Source organism: Phocoena phocoena, chromosome 2 (genome assembly GCF_963924675.1).
Source record: "Phocoena phocoena chromosome 2, mPhoPho1.1, whole genome shotgun sequence".
Lineage (NCBI taxonomy): Eukaryota > Metazoa > Chordata > Mammalia > Artiodactyla > Phocoenidae > Phocoena > Phocoena phocoena.
In genome coordinates this window covers 10,573,956-10,595,529 of record NC_089220.1, presented here as the reverse complement: position 1 = coordinate 10,595,529, position 21,574 = coordinate 10,573,956, and the positions used below count along the sequence as shown (strand labels likewise).

Below are 21,574 nucleotides of genomic sequence, written 5' to 3'. Positions count from 1 at the left end.
AACTCTTGTCAATTATAGTGGGCCTTAAAGTCACATCCTCATAAACTGCTCTGAAAATGCTTTCTTCATCCTATCTCACTCACTCTGTTAACCTTTTAAGCACATTAAATAACAGAAAACACTGTTCTAAGACATGTTTGGTATAGTCTGTAATCAGTAAGTTATTGAGTTTTCATTTTCCTTTGAGTTTTTCTCCTACACATCTCTGCTAGCTACCTCTCATCCTCGATAAACCAAAAAGAGTAGCTTGAGCTTTTGGGGTACTATCCAGTTTTGTTTTGTTTTGTTTTCTGGTGAATAAGAATTCTTTACCAGCTAGTGGGCAGATCACTGCTTCACTTTGGGAATGAGGAGTTTGGATATTTTTGTTTGCTTGCTCTTTGTTTTTCCCTATTGTGTTTTGGGAAAAGATGATCAACTAGGGGTGATTGTGAGTGATTTGTCACTGTAAACTAACTGAGCCCATCTTATTGACCCCTTTGTACCTTTGAGGATGAGAAAATATAGTCTGGTCTACAGTGTACAAGAACTGTTGGACATCTGTGATAATTTTTCTATGGAGAGGACCTGATAAAGTTTCTGCTGTTGTTCTGACATTCCCAGACCATGATCAGTTTTGGAGAGGTTGACTCTCATCAACCTCTCCAAGGCAGGGACTGTTCTCCCCTGTCTCCTTGACAAGCCTCTCCATAACATTTTCCCGGCTGTATACTGCAGGCCCCCAGTCATTCTACCTGCTCTCTAGGGATTAGAAAATGAGAATATAACATGATCATGGGATCATAGTTTGTATTCAGTGCTTTCTTTTTAAAAAATCATTACTTCTTTTCTCATCTGCCTCATAGGAGCCAGCTGCCAAACATTTATATTTTATTGATTTCTTCAGTAATCTTTAATATTACAGTACATCATTAGCACTTTATACTGTGTAACGTATTCACACTTAATGACATCACAGGATTGTGTGAGGCAGTTGGGAAGAGCTCATGAGCCTCATTTTACAACTACTTAACCTGAGGTTCAGTGAACTGAAGTGATTTGCCACAGATAACGCTATCATTATCCAGGCATTCTGATTCTTAATGGGGGTACTCTTCTTTTTTATTTTAAATATGGTGTTCAAGGAGATTTCTGATCATTAGAGAGATCTTAAAGAGAAAAAAGATGATTTCACAATGATGTACAGGTATGTCAGTCAGCATCCTGCTACAGAATTTATCCCGGATGGTTCAAATGAAGAGATTTTAATGGATACTCTGCCTATAGAGTTATGGGAAAGGTTAAGGGGGCGATGGGGTTGGTGAGGCACCCAGGGGCCAGCAGTAGTTCACTAGGAAGCCTTTATACCCCTAGGGCTGAAGGAGCAAGGGAAAATGTTCCTGGGCCTTTTGGGAGCTGAAATTATAAGGAAAGGCTGGCTAGAGGAACTATAGAGGGTGGAGATACTGCCAAAGATGTAGCATCAAAGGAGGCAGGAGGTGGGAAGAAATAACTCCTACCTCTCACTCCTTCAGCTTCAGGTCTTCCACTGGTGCCTCTCATTAACTGAACCCAACTGGAAGCCAGCCAGCAAGAGGGTCAGGAGAGACTCAGTCCTGGGCATCCTTGGGCATAGAACAGGGCAGAAAAGGGCAGTGAGGGCCTTCTGCGGGGGGAGGATTGGGTTGGCAGACGGAGAATAAACAGTACAGCAGGCTTGACATATATTGTTTTTTCATGACAGTTTAATACTTATTATACCCAGAGACCATTTTTCTTTAACCAGTCATGTCAATCTGAGATTCTGTGCTAATGATTTCACAAGTGATCTTGCAATGCCTTACTTACGTAAGTTATCATTTTTCAGGTTATGGTTTTAAGTAGATGCAGACAGTTTAGTTTAATTGGAAATGTTTTACGGAATGAAAAATATAATGGCAAAGGGAGCTGCCTTCATTCTTCAGGGTACTTATGTTTCATTCACCTGACAATTAGAAAGTTTAGATATTTTATTTCTTATTTTTATGTTTTGAGAAGATTCATAGGATTTGGAGGTACTAATGCCATTGGCTAAGGAAGGAAATCAGTGTGACAGCTGGAAATACCTTACACAGAGTCCTCCAATATTTTGTACAGCCATTTGAGCTCCTGTGAGTTCACTTATGTGTGTTAATGTTTTTCCTTCTAGGTGAGTGTTGCCTCTGATCCTGGTCGGCGAGTTCAGCACAATATGCTGAGTCCGTTTCATAGTCCTTTTCAGAGTCCATTTCGGAGTCCTATGCGTAGCCCATTTCGTAGTCCTTTCAAGAATTTTGGACATCAAGGAGGAAGGACTATTGACTTTGATTGTGAAGATGATGAAATGAATCTAAATTGTTTCATCCTCATGTTTGATCTTCTCCTGAAGCAGGTAGCTGAAGCATGAACTTCCTTTAGTTCAGAGGTGAAGAATGAGGGAAAGCATTGTATAGTGATTCTTTCTATGTGTTGGGCATCTTCGCACTTACGGAAATGATGCAGCATCGCTCAAGACATTTCACAAACTTCTATGGGGATTTCCTAAGGAGTCTGAAAAATACTTGTATGAATAACTTCAATGATGTTGACACATGAGAATGGATATGAATTTTAGAAACACCCTAGCATCATTAGAATTGATTCTGTTGAACAAATTTGGTGAACAAACTGGGTAATGCTGTTTTGGGGAAGAGCAAGGTACAACTCTATAGTGATGGGCTGATTTTAATATATTGTATAAATTGATTTTTGAAGTTAATTTTAAAAGAAAAAGGCTTTGGTCAGGAGAACATTTTTTCTTAACTTATTATTTTGAAATAATTTCAGACTTACAGAAAAGTTGCAAGAATAGTACAAAAACTTCCCAAGTACTTTCCCCCACATTCTCCAGATGTCAACATTTACCACATTTATTTCTCCTCTCTCTCTCTTAATTATGTGTATGTATGAATTGTAGAATTTTTTAATGAACCATTTGAAAGTAAATTGCAAACAGGATGTCCCTTTATCCTTAAATACTTCAGAGTGTATTTTCTAAAAAACGACATACTTTTACACAACCAAGTACAGTTATCAAAATCAGGAAATTAATATTGTTATAATATTATTATCTATTATAAAACTTACAGAAATTATTCATTTTAAAAATTGATATAATAATCATACCATATTTATAGCAAAAGTAAAAAGTTATTTTTGACTGAGGACACAGTCCAGCATCACTCATTACAATGATTTGTCCTGATTTATTAGTTCTTTAATCTTTGTTTATCTTTCATATTCTTGACATTTCTGAAGAGTACAGTCCAGTCACGTTATAGAATACTTCTCAATTTGAGTTTGTCTGATGTTTCCTTATGAATCAATTTGAGTTAAGCATTTTTGTCAGTCATACCACAGATGTGATGTTATGTTGTTTTCAGTGCATGATATCGGGGGGCACATGACATGATAATGTCCCATTACTGGTGGTAATAACTTGGTTAAGGTGATTTCTGCCAGATTTCTCTACTACAAAGCCACTATTTTCCCCTTTGTAATTAATAACTTACTTGTAGGGAGCTACTTTAAGACAGATTTCCTGTTTTTCATCAGACTTTCACCTTCTAGTTTTAGTATCCATGGATGATTCATGCCTGAATCAATTTTTACTCTGTTGGTTACCAAATGATAATATTCTAATTCCATCATTTCTTTTAATTTATTAGCTGGCATTCTACTGAAGGAGCAGGTTCCCTGCCTCTCCCATTTATATGTTTATTTGTTTAATCTACTTATACCCGAATGTAGTCATGGATTCTTTTGTTCAGTGGGCTAAAATCTGTTACTATGATTATTTATTTTGAGGCTCATTTCATCCCACATTTGGCCAATGAGAGTCCCTTCAAACTGGCTTCTGTGTTCTTTTGACGTATTCCCATCATTCTTTGAACACTTCCTTAATGTCTCACGTGACAGAATGTTCCAGGATCATTTTATATTTTCCTAGCCCCAACCCTGGAATCAGCCATTTCTCCAAGGAGTCCTGGTTCCTTTAGTGGATAATGGTATTTAGAAACCAAGATCTGGACACTAGGTGAGGAACAGCATTTGTTAAATGTGTAAAATCTCACAAAGTGTTGGCTTTAAAAAAGAACTCTCTTTTAAATGTCCTACATGATTTAAAAAATAATTCCTATTACTTTGTATTGTGTTTGTCTTCTTTTTAGAAGATTCCATGGAAAGTAATGTATGCTCATGGTCTGTAAGCCTTATCATCTTTAAATAATTTATATTGTCATCAGTTAGTGAAAATTGTCCCCAGTTAGTGTGCCAGTGGAATATTGGACAAAAGGACCAAACTCCTTCTTCTTCTTTTTTTTTTTTTTTTTTTGGCTTTTTTTTGGTATCTTTCAGATGGAGTTACAAGATGATGGGATCACGATGGGCTTAGAGCACAGCTTATCAAAGGACATTATTTCCATTATAAACAATGTCTTCCAAGCCCCCTGGGGGGGCTCCCACACCTGCCAGAAGGAAGAAAAAGCAATTGAGTGTAACTTATGTCAGTCTAGTATTCTCTGCTATCAGCTTGCTTGTGAGCTCCTGGAGAGACTGGCTCCCAAAGAAGAAAGCCGGCTGGTGGTAAGCAGTTGAAGACATGAGATGATCCATGCCTAATGGTAATAAAGACTGCAGTAGATGGTGTAATGGAGTCTTCCTCCAGTATTATCTTATGCTCCATGCTGGGTTATACGTGAGATTGCGTTAAAAGAAGGTTTCCCTGTTCCTTCTGCTAACTCAGGCTCCTGGAAAGAGACATGAGATGGAGATACATTACACAGAATTCTTGAGTTAGAATTCTTGAGTCTTGAGTTAGGGTTGTAGTATATCCGTTCATACAGTTTTCATAAATACAAAGCATTACTGGTATTCTTGAAATAACTTTTATCACAAAGTTATATTACAAAGTTTAGATAAAAATGAATACTACAAAATATAGACATCAAATATTGAGTAAGTAGATTGGATATGGACACTGAAAATTCCTTGGTCACCTCAGTGTATAAAACCAATTGACTTGATCAACAACCAATAAAGCTTCCATTTCATTTTCTGCTTTTTAAGAAAATTGTTTAAATAGGGAACAGCTAATATATGCCATGAATTATCTACTCCATCTATTAGTTATTCCCTGTTTAGCCTATTTTCCATCTAAGATACACACATCACCAAAATACCCACATAGCATCATAGGTAGATGAACCTGGATCATTTGAGCCGGTGTTCGCCATCTTCTCTTTTTCTTCCCCTAGCGTTTGTCTAGGTAGAAAGCGACTTCTTTTAAAAAATTCTTCGGGGATGTATAGTATATATGCAGTAAAGTGTTGCTTCAGTTTTTAAATACCTTTCAGCCCACGTAACTCATTAGTCCTACCTGCCACAACATAATGTTCCTGTAGTACGGTCTTTTAACACCGTCACTGGGTATATAGTCTAAAGCAGTCACAGTAATAGATGGTTCGAAAACATCGTCTAGCTTAGAGCCTAATCAGGAAGACGTTTACGTAAATGAAAAACCTAAGATGCTCACGATGATCGTAGTGAGAAAGAGATGAACAAGATAGCTATGGGAGGACAGAGAGAGGATGAAGCTAGGTTAGAGGTGTGATGGGGATAGGCAAGGTCTTTCCGGAGGAGATGTCTGCTGAGCACATATTTGAAGGAGGAGTGGAGTTAATGAAATGAAGGTGATAGGAGAGAAGGACTGCTGAGACCCAGGAAACTCTGTTTAAATGATACAGAGGAAAGGGGGTGATGATACACTCAGGAAACTACGAGTAGTTCATCGTTGCTAGAGCAGCGAGGAGGATGGCAAAGGAGTAAAAGGTAGACTCAGTTTTATAGTCACATTTATTAAGGGCTCTGTCTGCCAAACTAAGAGGTAAGGATTTTGTCTTGGCGACAATGGGGGAATCCTGAAGAATTTTAATCAGGGTGGTGATATAATTTGATGAATTTGAGAAATTCTGCCAGTGGAGGAGAGAGATTAGAGGATTTGGAGGCCAGGGACAGGTATTTAGTCAGAAGGTAATGCTGTCACTCAGGGGAGAAACAGGGGAGCCTTAACTAAAGCAATTGATGGTGGTGATAAAGAGAAGGTGTGGACCTGACGGATTTTTAGGAAAGAGAATCAACAGCACTTGGTGTTTAGTTAGCGTTTAGCGATGGAAAAGTTGAGGACAAATCCATGTTTTCTGGCTTGGGAGCTGATGATGTTTCCATTTACAGAAAATTATACGTGAGTTATTGGGTGTATGCCGAAGAAAACTGGGTGTATGCAGCAGGAAACTTTTTGCCATATCGAATTTTATGAAACTCAGTTTATAATTTGATTTAGTGTCTTGTTCATGGGTGACCAAGGAACAGGGCCAGCCTCAGCAAAACTGCAAAGTTGGCAAAGATATTCTTCAGAACCCTCCCAGACACCGTTTTAGCACTGGTTTCTTTCTTCTTGGTGTCCTTCGTGTATCCCATCAATCTTTACCTCCTTCTTGCTTTCAGCTGGCTATCAAGTAATTCTTCAAATTATTGGTTAAAGTAATTACTGGTTAAAGTGTTAGCTAAAGAGGATACTTTAAAATTTTATTTATGTAAAAAATTTTTTAATTTAATGTTTATTTTATATTGGAGTATAGTTGATTTACAATGCTGTGTTAGTTTCAGGTATACAGCAAAGTGATTCAGTTATACATATATCCATTCTTTTTCAGATTCTTGTCCCATATAGGTTATTACAGATCATTGAGCACAGTTCCCTGTGCTATACAGTAGGTCCTTGTTGATTATCTATTTTATATATAGTACTGTGTATATGTTAATCCCAAACTCCTAATTTATCCCTCCCCCAACCTTTCCCCTAAAAGAGGATGATTTTAGAAGAGGATATTTGAAGGTGGGAGTTGAAAGAGAGAATAAAACTGGAATAGGAGGGTAACTAGAGATGGATATTTTAAACGGTAGCTATTCCTAATACATTCTGTCTCTCTCTTTAAATCTTCTTTTTCGCCCCTTTTCCAGCTTGTTATATATCTATATATAGACATACAGATATAGTGTTAAGTATATTCACATTGTTGTGCAACCAATCTTTTTCTCTTGCAAAATGGAAACTCTGTACCCATCAAACAATAATGCCCATTTCTCCCTCCCCTTAACCCCTGGAGACCACCATTTTACTTTCTGTTTCTATGAGTTTGACTCCTGTAGATACCTTATATAAGTGGAATAATCCAATATTTGTCCTTTTTTAACTAAAAATAGAACTACCATACGACCTAGCAATCCTACTACTGGGCATATACCCTGAGAAAACCATAATTCAAAAAGAGTCATGTCCCACAGTGTTCACTGCAGCTCTATTTGCAATAGCCAGGACATGGAAGCAACCTAAGTGTCCATCGACAGATGGATGGATAAAGAAGATGTGGCACATATATACAACGGAACATTACTCAGCCATAAAAAGAAATGAAATTGAGTTATTTGTAGTGAGGTGGATGGACTAGAGACTGTCATACAGAGTGAAGACAGAAAAAGATAAACAAATACCGTATGCTGACACATATATGTGGAATCTAAAAAAAAAAAAAAATGGTTCTGAAGAACCTAGCGGCAGGACAGGAATAAAGACGCAGACGTAGAGAATGGACTTGAGGACATGGGGAGGGGGGAAGGGTAAGCTGAGACAAAATGAGAGAGTGACATGGACATATATACACTACTAAATGTAAAATCATAGCTAGTGGGAAGCAGCCACATAGCACAGGGAGATCAGCTCGGTGCTGTGTGTCCACCTAGAGGGGTGGGATAGAGAGGGTGGGAGAGAGATGCAAGAGGGAGGGGATATGGGGATATACATATGCATATAGCTGATTCACTCTGTTATACAGCAGAAACTAACACAACACTGTAAAGCAATTATACTCCAATAAAGATGTTAAAAAAGAAAATTTGTCCTTTTTTGACTGGCTTATTTCACTTAGCATAATGTCCTCAAAGTCTATTCCTGTTGTAGCATGTGTCAGAATTTCCTTCCTTTTCAAGGGTGAATAATAATGCCGTTGTATGCATTTTGTCTATCTGTTCATCTGTTGATGGACACCTGGGTTGCCATACCTTGCTCTCTTTAACTCACATATTATAGAAATTTCTTGCTCCTAAAAATTTGACTTCCCCCAGCAACCAGTATTTGTATCTAAATATATTGGTGTGAACCCCTTATTATTCTCTGCTAATTAAATGCTGTGATTAAACAAAATGAGCGTGGATTGGAATCACCTGGCAAGTGAGACATGCTCACAGGGATTACAGCAGAGATGAGAAAGCAGGCCTAGGAAGATTTAACAATGTTTTTGAGATTTTTTCCATATTTATTTTAAGGGAATGAAAATATTTCAGAAAACAGCTGATCCAAATCTCCTTTAACCATTATGGCAATAAACTCAAGTCTCTATGGAGGCACATGCGTTTGCCCTCCGGGGCTCAGCACAGGGCCTGGGACACAGCAGGCGCTCATCCATCTGTGTTGAACTAAGTGGAACCGTTCTTTACATCCCCAAAGGGCTGCTCATCTGGCTGCTTGTCATATTTGTTTCAGGAGCCCACAGACAGCCTTGAGGATAGCCTCCTTTCTTCCAGACCAGAGTTTATTATAGGCCCGGAAGGTGAGGATGAGGAGAACCCAGCAACTAAGCATGAGGAGAACCCAGGCAATCGCACCAAGCCCATGGAACATGCTGGTAGGTGGACTCTGGCTGATGGGGGGAGAGGTGTGCACATCCCAGTTTGCACAGGTCTAACACTCAGAACCCGGATTTCTTAGATCACCCTCGGCTTGGGCAAGCTCAGACTTGGGTTCCTCAGTACAGACTTGTGCACGGGAACCATTTCTCTCAGGATTATGAAGTGAACAGATCCAGATTGTGCTTCTCACAGAAGAGAGGTCACTGAGCGTATTTCTTGCTATCGATAAAAACCTACCCTGTCCGTGAAAGCATCACCTCTACATATAGTGAATCATGTTCTCTGTGGAGAAGTAGCTGTGAACCAAGGCTGAAGGGCCCAAGTGGAGGCTGCCAACACTCTTGAAAGCCACTCAGGGCATTTGGCCAAAGCACAGTGTTTTTGGATAGAGGTGACCAAAGTTGAGCTCGTGCAGCTTCTGAGCCCCAGGGGCTTGGCTGTGACCCTGGATGGCCTCACCGTGAATAGCTGTATGAGTCGTACTCTAAGGCTAGTTTGGCTCTGCTGAGAGCTGGGAAGAGAGGTGACCTCCTTCTACTTTGCTTAAAGGCTCTATGTAGGTGAATTGGGCCCAGCAAGATGGCAGGCAGGCCTGGAATCATCTCCAGCTCCTCAAACTCTGAAGGAGTTTCAGGAATTTAGGATGGGACTCCACGTGCCTCTGAGAAAGCCTGGTTTCTGGATCTGCACTGTGGCACTCTCGGAATTTTTGTCTTCTCGCTTCCACTATCCTGAATTGTTAGAACACCTGTTGTAATAGAGCCTACTCCCCAGAACCAAAGTTTGGGAAGCTTTCCATCATTTCTTCAGTGGACAGCAAACATTATTAAGTGACTGTTTTGTGGGGCTCATTGCAAGTCACGGGGTGTCTTATCAGACCAAGGTAACTACATCATTAGTACAAAATGCTTGGTTGAAACTAACTGCTTCAGCATGATTGTGTAAATAGTTGAGGATGTATGTGTTGCCTCACACTATTTAGAACCATTGCAACTTAGATGAGGGAACACCTGAGATAACCTACTTCATTGGTTTTCAGTGTGTACTTGGAGTTGTAAATCTCTGTGTTGTTTCCTTTTGACCTTCCTTAATTGGGGTGGCAATTGGTGAGAACATGTGGGCAAATGATAAAGACCCAGGCTCCCCACCCTGCTTCAACCAGAGTGTTCTGACTTGTGCTATTTCCTATGTTGGAGCTCTAAGTAAGATTCTCTTTCAACAAAGGATTTCATAGCAAGGAATTTGAAACCTGCGGATCTAGGTCAGCCTCCTCACTTTGTAGATGAGGAAAGTACATCCAAGATGGGTTAAGCAACTTGCCCATGGTCATATAGCACAAGTTATTCATTCCTGATTTATGTTTTTTTGTTTTTTTTTTGCGGTACACGGGCCTCTCACTGTTGGGGCCTCTCCCGTTGCGGAGCACAGGCTCCGGACGCGCAGGCTCAGCAGCCATGGCTCACAGGCCTAGCTGCCCCATGGCATGTGGGATCTTCCCGGACCAGGGCACGAACCCATGTCCCCTGCATCGGCAGACGGGCTCTCAAGCACTGCGCCACCAGGGAAGCCCTGATTTATGTTTTATGCTTAACATGATTTCAAAACTGTAATAGAGCATCAGGGTCATCTGAGGAGCTGAAACACAAAATGAAATGAGTTCCACCTGCTCACCCCTGATTCTGGGCATATTTGGGGGCAGAGGACTGGGAATTGGAAACCCAAATATTGTACAACTAGTTAGTGACAGGGTTGAGACTAGATCCCAGGGCCATGTTTCTATCAGGCATTGATGCCTAAGGGAAGCAACGATTTCACTTACGATCCAATAACCTGTACTCTTTAGATATAAATATATATTTTTAAACCTGACATAGCACGCAAATCAGTTCACTACCGTTTTAATTTATATGTAACATTTTATTTGAACAATGGTTAAAATGAAGCAATTTGTTTTTATAAATTACTCTTTCCTTTGCTTAATTGTTGTAAACTCCACTTATTTAAACACTTGCTGTATTCATCTCCCCCAAACACTACTTCAGACTCTGGCCACAGCCTCTGGTCTGTTTTCCTTCTTTTACTTTCTGCTGTCTTACAGGACACAGTTATCACTTGTGTCCTCAGGGAAGAGGAATTTTCTTCCAAGACCGGCCTTCCTGGCTGCTACACATGCTGACCCTGCTTCTGCTTTGTGGGTCTCCAGGTGTTGGTCTTGAGCTCCTCTGTCAGAGAACAGATGGGTGCTCTACTGATACGTGTTCAGCAGTTTCCCTCTCTCATTCTAGAGTATTTCCTGTTTCTGCATTTTGTGGCCTGGTGCCTGTTCCTTATAGCAGTCAGAGATGTCCTCCACTAAAAATGTTAAAAATTTCTTTCATGCTAGACCAAATGGAGTTTAGTGCTGGTAACAAGTATTTAAAATACATGGGAGTGGAAGATCCCCATTAAACTAGTATATACACCAAGAGGGTTTGGCTCTCACTGTCTCTGATCCTAGGAATGGCCAAAACTTAGGATGGTGATTTGAAAACATTTTACGTTCGTTTCTATATCTGGTTAACTTTCGAATTCTTTTCTCTAGCATGCCCCATGTAAAATATACCACCATTACCCACTATAGAGGCAAAGGTCTTTTTATTTATTTATTTATTATTTATTTATTTATTTTTGGCTGTGTTGGGTCTTTGTTGCTGCGCATGGGCTTTCTCTAGTTGCGGCGAGCGGGGGCTACTCTTCGTTGTGATGCACGGGCTTCTCATTGTGGTGGCTTCTCTTGTTGTGGAGCACGGGCTCTAGGTGCTTGGGCTTCAGTAGTTGCAGCACATGGGCTCAGTAGTTGTGGCGCGTAAGCTCAGTAGTGGTGGCTCACGGGCTCAGTTGCTCCGCGGCACGTGAGATCTTCCCGGTCCAGGGATCAAACCCGTGTCCCCTGCATCGGCAGGCGGATTCTTAACCACTTTGTCACCGGAGAAGTCCCAAAGGTCTTTTTAGAGCTCCTCACAAGAAGATAAAACCATGAGTAGTTCTGATTTGAATATGCTCAACTTCTTTAAAAGGCTCCCTTTTTGCACATGGGAGTCCTGTGCATGTGTGAATAGTGTACACTTGAGTCCTGGGGTAAATCCCTCCTTAGGTGCTAATATAAGTTGCGTATCTCTCTTTAATACCTGCTTATCTCCCTTTCAGTTAGAAGGACAGACCTCGGCAGGCCCTAAGCCCCTTCCAGGTGTCAGCAGAAATAGCTGCCCACGGGAGCATAGGGCTGGGCTGGGGTTGCTTCCGGGAATCAAAGGCATCTGAATACACAGTGGAAGGTGGAAGCTGAGGATCCTAAATCTAGAAGGTTTCCTGCACTTGCATCATGGAAAGGATATATGCTACCTTGGAGAACAAATAAACACATTACATGAACACTTTTTAATATATTCTATTTCTGTGTTTACTCCTCTTTGTTTTATGGTCTTGATCAATTCATGAACGGTGAGGGGAAGGAGTTATGCTAACCTTTGTGTAATTATTTCTTCCCAGCAATAAAGAATGATACTGAAAGGAAGTTTTGCTACCAGCAGCTTCCCGTAACGCTGAGACTAATATACACCATTTTCCAGGTACATTTTTTGAAATATTTGAGTATTATATTTAGTAGCATTGCCGTTTTAGATAACTCAGTAAACCTGTGGTTCTTTGCATAGGAAATGGCCAAGTTTGAAGAGCCAGACATTCTTTTTAATATGCTCAATTGCCTGAAGATCCTCTGTCTACACGGAGAGTGTTTATACAGTGCTAGAAAAGATCATCCTCAATTTTTAGCCTATATTCAGGATCATATGTTGATTGCAAGGTATGTCTTCCTAGTAGTTTTTTGTTTGTTCATATTTTAGGCTTTTATCTGTGAAAATCGTTTTTACAGTAAGACTTACCAACTCATTGGGTTATTTCTCTTAGCCAGCACAGGCTAATTACCTATGGGAACTACTTTTATTTCTTTTATGTAGTCTAATTTTTGAGTATGTCAATATGAAGAATAGTAATTGTCTTTGCTAGGTACTTTAGAAGTAGAAAAGGCAAAATAAGGATTATTTTATGCCTTTCAGTTGTTAGATGGCTTAAGAATATTGTGTACTCTAGGTGGGCTGACTTTTGTCGTTAAAGCGATCTCTACCAAATATGTACCCAGGCCATTTGGATTGCTGATGCCGTGGGATCTCTGCCTCAGCCTTCGGGCTTTGTAGCCCAGGTTTTTCCCCCAAAGTACCACCCTGACACAAAAGCCATGGTGGACAATGTAGGGATTTGCAGAAGGGACGCTCTTCCATTTTTCAAACAAGACTGCCTTAGAGAACTGGGAGAGCTATATGTTACTGGACAAATCCAGAATTTTTTTGTCACTGAGAGGGTTTTCTACTAGTGCTGTATATATATATATATATATATGCTTTGCCTCCTTCAACTAAATTGCAAGCTCCATGAGGGCAATTGTTCGGACATTCTCCTTATATAAGACCTACTGTTGTGCTCTGGAGGCATCATCATCCTTCATCACACAATAACAGTAGCTCAAGCTTTTTGAGTACCTACTGTGTGTTAAGTACTATATATCATTTCATTTAATACAACCAGCATTGGGAGGAAACAAAAGTTCAGAGAAGTTAAGAAATTTACGCTTGGTTACACAGCTAATTAATGGCAGGGTTGGGATTAGATGTATATTTGTCTGATTTCTACTATTAAGACGAAGCACACAGTGTTTGAAAGTTACTCCTTTTCATTCCATAGCTTTCGTACGTCTTCTCAAAAACAAGGCTCTCTAGTGACATGTACCTCAATATGTTCTCTGTAAAACGGAGATAATGTGTCACTTCTTCTTTCTCTTAGTGCTGCATTATAAGTTTTTAAAGTCAAACATAGTTTTGATTCTGATATTAACTCTGGAGCCAAATAGAAAACAAAACAAAATGAAACGAAACAGAAGGCATACTTTAAATAATTGAATAAAAATTTTGAAAACGTTATTACTAGAAATATATATTCAGCACTATTCTGGCATGCAATGATAGGGACTTAGCTTAAACTTGCTAAGGTATGTTTTTGACCAGTAGTAGTCTGGTTTTAAGAATGGCAGGTACTCATAAGATGTTACCAGGGATACCTCTCTCTCCTTCTGTTTTTTTCTCTCTTTCTTTCCCTGCCCCTTTCTCCCTCCCCATCACTTAGCCTAGTTCTCTCTGTGCTGGCTTCTTCTCCTCAGGCTGTTCCTGTAAGGTGGGAAAGAGAGAGGGTTGCTAGCAGCCCTAGATTGACATTACACTTCATTCTTGAGATTTCAGAGTGCATATCAAAACCTGGAAAAAGGATGCTAGCACTCTCATGCTTGGGTCACATGCCCACGCCTGGACTAATCACTCTTCATGACATTGATCACCCTGGGTTTTGTGTTCATTATTAGGATAGAGAAGGTGGGGGAACTTGATTGACAGCCCTGCCAGTTGGTGGAGAGGCTGTTCTTAATAGAGAAAGAGTTGTTCTTTGCTAGAATAAGAGGAAAAATTTTAAAAATCACTTATCACCCCATCATCTTAACATAACTGATATCAGTTATTATTTAACAGTCATTGTTCATTTATGTACCTTCATTTATAATATACAATTTTTAACTTTTATGTTAAAAATGCACTGTTAACTGGTAGTGTTCTCCTATGTTATTACATAAAAGTAATTTCTTTAAAAAAATTAACATAGGAAAAGAGCATAGGAACGGTTTTCCAAGGGTTATACTCTTGTGAATGAATGGAACTTCACCAAAAGCATCCCTACCAGCCCTCTGTTAACTATACTTCCCACAAACTAAGATAATAAGATTCTTTTCCTAGAAAGATTGTCATAACTGTAACCACTTTGCTTCTTCTTGATTCCCCAGCCTGTGGAGAGTCGTCAAATCTGAATTCTCCCAGCTATCTTCATTGGCAGTTCCTCTCCTTCTTCACGCTTTGTCACTTCCTCATGGTGCTGACATCTTTTGGACAATCATTAATGGCAATTTCAACAGCAAAGACTGGAAGATGAGGTTTGAAGCAGGTACCTCTGTATTAGCTTAAAAATTCTCTCTGGGTCACAAGGTAAACCAGATGTCCAGTCATGACATCTCTTTTTGGCCCTCCCTTCCCCTCCCTTCTTTTTAGAAGGCATTGTCCTGCTCGCTAGCGTTCTTTGATGGCTCTACTTAGTTGAGCCCTTGATAATAGAATTTTTCAGAGTGGTCCTTAGGTAGGTTGACCATGTCTAGTTTTGTCTGGGATAGGCCTAGTTTATGCCTGTTGTCCAGGTGTATTTATTAACTGCACCCTTGTTTACTCTCAAATGGGTCCTGGCTTGAATAATAAATTATGTAGTCACCTAATAGGTTACTTGCATTTGAGTACCTGGGAATGTTTGTTAAAAATGCAGATTTTGGGGCCTCATCCTAGACCTACTGAATCAGAATCTCAGGAGGTGAGGCCAGAAATCTATATTTTCTAACACGTTCTCCAGGTAATTCAGTGAAGTTTGAGAAGCTCTGCTGTTGTACTCTTGCCGTTGGAGCATCAGTGACCAAATCTGGTGCAGTGATGGGTATAACTCCTAGTGCTTAGAATGGCAAGTTCCCAGAGGAACATGGTAAGGAAGGAATTGGGATGTGTTCTCTTAGTCTTGCATCTGCTGGTCTCACTGTCACCCTAATCTGCTGGTACTCCCGTTCTCAGGGGGCAGCAAGCAGGGTTGGCATACCAACCTGTGCCTTATCAGAATGGTTTCATATATTTTAGTGTCTCAGAAATTTAGCAGAGAAATGGAACTTCCGTCAGGTGAGTTAACTACTCTACTTTGAGTTCAGTTCCCTAATAGCTGACCACTTCAAAGAGTTCCTGCTTTTAATGCCCCATGAATCCCAGGGGCTGGTTTATTTATGTGATAGCACATAATGTTGTATGAACTTAGAGTAAAACCTTCTAGCACAAGTCTACATAGTTTTGGCCACATTTTATAGGCATTTGAATACAAATAAGGCAGGTAAATATTTAACTATGCTCTTTCATTACAATTTAAGGATTAGATTATTGCCAAATTAATCTTCTGAATCACAGCTCCGATTATGTTGCTTTTCTACTCAAAAAATTTTAATGCGTTTTCGGTGCCCAGAGAATAAAGTTCAGACTCCTTAAACTGGCGTTCAAAGTTTTCCATGGTCTAACTGCAAGTGTTTGCAGCCTCATTTCCCACTCTTCTTTCTACATATACCATTGCTATTTCTCCATTGCTTCCTGCTTCCCTTCATCCATGTGTTGGCCATTCTGTGCTCTCCATCTGAAACCCTCTTCTATTCAAGGTTCCGTTTAAATGCCACCTCCCAAACAATGATGAACAACACAATAAATGACATTAAAAACTCTCTAGAAGGAATCAATTGCAGAATAACTGAGGCAGAAGAACGGATAAGTGACCTGGAAGATAAAATAGTGGAAATAACTACTACAGAGCAGAATAAAGGAAAAAGAATGAAAAGAATTGAGGACAGTCTTAGAGACCTCTGGGACAACATTAAACACACCAACATTCGAATAATATAGGGGTCCCAGAAGAAGAAGAGAAAAAGAAAGGGATGGAGAAAATATTTGAAGAGATTATAGTTGAAAACTTCCCTAATATGGGAAAGGAATAGTTAATCAAGTCCAGGAAGCGCAGAGAGTCCCATACAGGATAAATCCAAGGAGAAACACGCCAAGACACATATTAATCAAACTATCAAAAATTAAATACAAAGAAAAAATATTAAAAGCAGCAAGGGAAAAGCAACAAATAACGTATAAGGAATCCCCATAATGTTAACAGCTGATCTTTTAGCAGAAACTCTGCAAGCCAGAAGGGACTGGCAGGACATATTTAAACTGATGAAAGGGAAAAACCTACAACCAAGATTACTCTACCCAGCAAGGATCTCATTCAGATTCGACGGAGAACTTAAAAGCTTTACAGACAAGCAAAAGCTAAGAGAATACAGCACCACCAAACCAGCTTTACAACAAATGCTAAAGGAACTTCTCTGGGCACGAAACACAAGAGAAGGAAAAGACCTACAATAACAAACCCAGAACGATTAAGAAAGTGGTCATAGGAACATACATATCGATGATTACCTTAAATGTGAGTGGATTAAATGCTCCAGCCTAAGGACACAGGCTTGCTGAATGGATACAAAAACAATACCCATATATATGCTGTCTACAAGAGACCCAGTTCAGACCTAGGGACACATACAGACTGAAAGTGAGGGGATGGAAAAAGATATTCCATGCAAATGCAAATCAAAAGAAAGCTGGAGTAGCAATTCTCATATCAGGCAAAATAGACTTTAAAATAAAGACAATTATAAGAGACAAAGAAAGGCACTACGTAATGATCAAGGGATCAATCCAAGAAGAAGATACAACAATTGTAAATATTTATGCACCCAACATAGGAGCGTCTCAATACATAAGGCAAATGCTAACAGCCATAAAAGGGGAAATTGACAGTAACACAATCATAGTAGGGGACTTTAACACCCCATTTTCACCAGTGGACAGATCATCCAAGATGAAGCTAAATAAGGAAACACAAGCTTTAAATGATACATTAAACAAGGTGGACTTAATTGATATTCATAGGACATTCCATCCAAAAACAATAGAATACACTTTCTTCTCAAGTACTCATGGAACATTCTCCAGGATAGATCATATCTTGGGTCACAAATCAAGCCTTGGTAAATTTAAGAAAACTGAAATCATATCAAGTATCTTTTTTGACCACAATGCTATGAGACTAGATATCAATTACGGAAAAAAAATCTGTAAAAAGTACAAACACATGGAGGCTAAACAATACACTACTTAATAACCAAGAGATCACTGAAGAAATCAAAGAGGAAATCAAAAAATACCTGGAAACAAATGACAATGAAAACACGACAACCCAAAATCTATGGGATGCAGCAAAAGCAGTTCTAAGAGGGAAGTTTTTTTTTTTTTTTGCAGTACGCAGGCCTCTCCCTGTTGTGGCCTCTCCCATTGCAGAGCACAGGCTCCGGACGCGCAGGCTTAGCGGCCGTGGCTCACGGGCCCAGCCGCTCTGCGGCACGTGGGATCTTCCCGGACCGGGGCACGAACCCGTGTCCCCTGCATCGGCAGGTGGACTGTCAACCACTGCACCACCAGGGGAGCCCTATACATATTTTTCATATTCTTTTCCATTATAGTTAATTAAAAATAAGTGAATCAGTGAATTTATTGAATAAATACTGTATGTACTAGGTATCACGGGAGCAATACAAAGAGTGTAAGAGCAGATTCTTGCCCTCAAGAAGCTCCTAATTTAATTGATGAGATCAAATATAAACATGTAAGAGGTTAAGAAACTATAACAGTATAAATATAATTCAAGACAACAGAAGATAATGGTATAGATATAATTCAGACAACAGAAGATATGTCATATAGCTATATATGAACACACAAATGCCATAGGTAAATGAATAGTATTTTTGCAGGAGTTCGTGGGATGGAAAGGCCACTCTAGGAAGTCAGAGTGACTTTACAGAATAGTAGAATTTCAGCAGCAGACTCTTTAAGGATGGTAGAATGTCAATAAGCAGAAAAGAATAGAAAGAATATTCTATCTAGGCTGCTGGAACAGCTTAAGTAAAGTCCTGAAATGTCTTTGCATGGAACTGTATTGCTTCACTATTTATTATAACTTTTTATAAAGCTATGTTTAAAGAGTGGCTGGGGGACTTCCCTGGTGGCGCAGCGGTTGGGGGTCCGCCTGCCAATGCAGGGGACGCGGGTTCGATCCCTGGTCCGGGGGGATCCCACATGCCGGGGAGCGGCTGGGCCCGTGCGCCATGGCTGCTGAGCCTGTGCTCTAGAGCCCGCGAGCCACAACTACCGAAGCCCACACGCCTGGAGCCTGTGCTCTGCAACGAGAGGCCACCGCAATGGGAGGCCTGCGTACCACGACGAGGAGTGGCCCCTGCTCTCTGCAGCTAGGGAGGGCCCACACAGCAGCGAAGACCCAATACAGCCAAAAATAAATAAATAATAAAAAATTAAAAAAAAAAAAAAAAAAAGAGTGGCTGGAATAATTTAATATAGATTTGCAGAATAATGGTACATCTGTTTCATGGAAGAAATATGTGACTTCTATAGCCCCAGGAAGACTGGTTGTCATATCACTTCATGACATATTAAGGGCTTAGAGCCAGCCCTGGTGGGCACGTCTCACATCCCTGTGTGGTCTGCAGAACCTCTATAGAAGGGACAAAGATATGAGCATGGAGGCATTTTGAAAAGTTTGAAATGTGGCTGAAAGTTAAACAAAGGTAAAGACCATTAAAAAGAAAAGAAAACCCAGAACTAAATCAAGGCCGCCTGACATAAAAATACTACACTGGGTAGAAACGGTCTCTGCTTCACAGATGAAATGGAACACTAAAGAAGGTGGCGTTAGGGCTTCCCTGGTGGCGCAGTGGTTGAGAATCTGCCTGCCAGTGCAGGGGACATGGGTTTGAGCCCCGGTCTGGGAAGATCCCACATGCCGCGGAGCGGCTGGGCCCGTGAGCCATGGCCGCTGAGCCTGCGCGTCCGGAGCCTGTCCTCCGCAACGGGAGAGGCCACAACAGTGAGAGGCCCGCGTAACGCATAAAAAAAAATATATATATATATATATTTTGGGGCTTCCCTGGTGGCGCAGTGGTTGAGAGTCCACCTGCCGATGCAGGGGACACGGGTTCGTGCCCCGGTCCAGGAAGATCCCACATGCCGCGGAGCGGCTGGGCCCGTGAGCCATGGCCGCTGAGCCTGCGCGTCCGGAGCCTGTGCTCCGCAACAAGAGAGGCCGCGACAGTGAGAGGCCCATGCACCGCGATGAAGAGTGGCCCCCGCTTGCCACAACTAGAGAAAGCCCTCGCACGGAAACGAAGACCCAACACAGTCAAAAATAAAAATAAGTAAATAAATAAATTAAAAAAAGAAAAGGTGGCATTAGGATTTCCTTTTGGTATTTAACATCAGTGTAAGGGGGCCCAGAGTTAGCTTTTTCTCTGTGGGCTCATTTCTCAGACCATCTAAATAAATGTCAATTTTTTTTGTTCTCTGCCTTTGACATTGCAGTGGAAAAAGTGGCTGTAATTTGTAGATTTCTGGATATTCATTCAGTGACCAAAAACCACCTGCTGAAGTACTCCCTGGCACACGCCTTCTGCTGCTTTCTGACGGCTGTGGAGGACGTCAACCCAGCTGTGGCTACGAGGGCTGGTCTCCTGCTTGACACCATAAAGAGGCCAGCCTTGCAGGTGACGTCCCTCAGATGTGCATTATCTGCTCTACTCTCCTAATTCATTGAGTTATTTGTCACATAAACACACAGAATACTGATGATGATGGTAACAGTGGAAATTTTTACATTGAGAAAAGCATCCCAGAACCACACTGTATTAACAGATCTCTTGTTTTTATTTGTTGATTCTTTCTTTCCAGTCTTTGTCCCTATGCTGCCATCGCTTCTGACAGATGTAATTATTGTATAATTTTGTGTGTGTGGCAGATTTTTAAACTAGGTTGGTTATTTTATACCATTCAGCTGGCTCCTGGGGCAGAAGCCCTTGTCACTCAGTCTAGATGCAAAGAGAAATCAGATGAATTATAATATAAACCAAAGCAAAACAAGAGATGGCAAATATACTACTGAAATGAAATACCACAAAGTAAAATCAAAGAGACATGAAATATGAGACCTAGAGAGAGTTGTTCATTTATCTTATTTGGCACCTTTATTTTATACTTGAAAAATCCAAGTCTCAGAGAGATAATGTGACTTTTCAAAGAACACAGAGTGAATTCATGGGAGAACCAAGACTAGAACCTCTAAAGTCCTGATCTACTGTTTTTCCACATTGGCACCTGATTTATGGTTATATTGTTATTATTAAAAGTAATAATAATGGCAAGAACTAACATTTGTCAAACAGGTATTGTGTTTCCGGGGCAGTGTATTAGAAGTGTCCCATCATGCATTACTTCATTTAATCCTCACAATAATATTGTGTGTGTTCCCATTTTACAGATAGAGAAGTTGAGGGTTAGAAAGTTTAAGCAACTTTTTCAGAGTCACACGGCTAGTAAGTGGTAGCACAAACTCAGGTCTGACTCATAATAATGTCCATGTTCTTAATTGTGTGTGTGTGTGTGTGTGTGTGTGTGTGTGTGTGTGTGCGCGCACACAAGGTCTCCCAAACCAGTGTAAGAGCTTCTCTTGTAAAAAAGACTAAGAAGAAAGGGCAAACTATGCTGTAGAGCTCTGCTGCTTGTGGACCCATACCTCCCCATGCAAAAATTCCCAGTTGTCTTCTGGATAGTCCTTCTGTGTTGGTCTTAATAAGACAAGGTAGTTGTATGTCTAACCCCTGCTCAGGGCTTGGAACATAGGAGGCACTCATTAGATGAGAGTTGAATGAATTAATAGCATAATTGGGTGAATTAGTTTTAAAATTTCATTCAGTTAAAAAAAGGGAAATGGTAGACTCACATCCTAGAGAAATAGATGCTCAGTCCATTCCAACGTGGATTTCTTAAGATTCTATGTTCCACTCACATTCCAAGAAGACAAGATGACTTCCCTTTCTTTTAGAATCATGGAATTTAGCATTGAAAGGGAATTTAAAGACCATATTCTTGTGTATTCTAAAATGTAGTTTTGGAAGTATGCTTCTCTTAATAGAAAG

The 21,574-nt window shown here is 40.3% G+C and overlaps 1 protein-coding gene across 3 annotated transcripts in view; it reads left to right on the top strand.

Moving 5' to 3' along the window:
• UNC79 (unc-79 homolog, NALCN channel complex subunit) overlaps nucleotides 1–21,574 on the top strand; it is a 216,357-nt gene that overhangs the window by 98,216 nt on the left and 96,567 nt on the right. For all 3 annotated transcript variants that reach the window (XM_065871451.1, XM_065871450.1, XM_065871452.1), the window contains 7 exons: nucleotides 2,168–2,389; nucleotides 4,393–4,620; nucleotides 8,636–8,777; nucleotides 12,310–12,389; nucleotides 12,474–12,622; nucleotides 14,699–14,856; nucleotides 19,965–20,146. In XM_065871451.1, coding sequence (XP_065727523.1) covers nucleotides 2,168–2,389; nucleotides 4,393–4,620; nucleotides 8,636–8,777; nucleotides 12,310–12,389; nucleotides 12,474–12,622; nucleotides 14,699–14,856; nucleotides 19,965–20,146 — 1,161 coding nt within the window. The remainder of the gene's footprint in view (nucleotides 1–2,167; nucleotides 2,390–4,392; nucleotides 4,621–8,635; nucleotides 8,778–12,309; nucleotides 12,390–12,473; nucleotides 12,623–14,698; nucleotides 14,857–19,964; nucleotides 20,147–21,574) is intronic.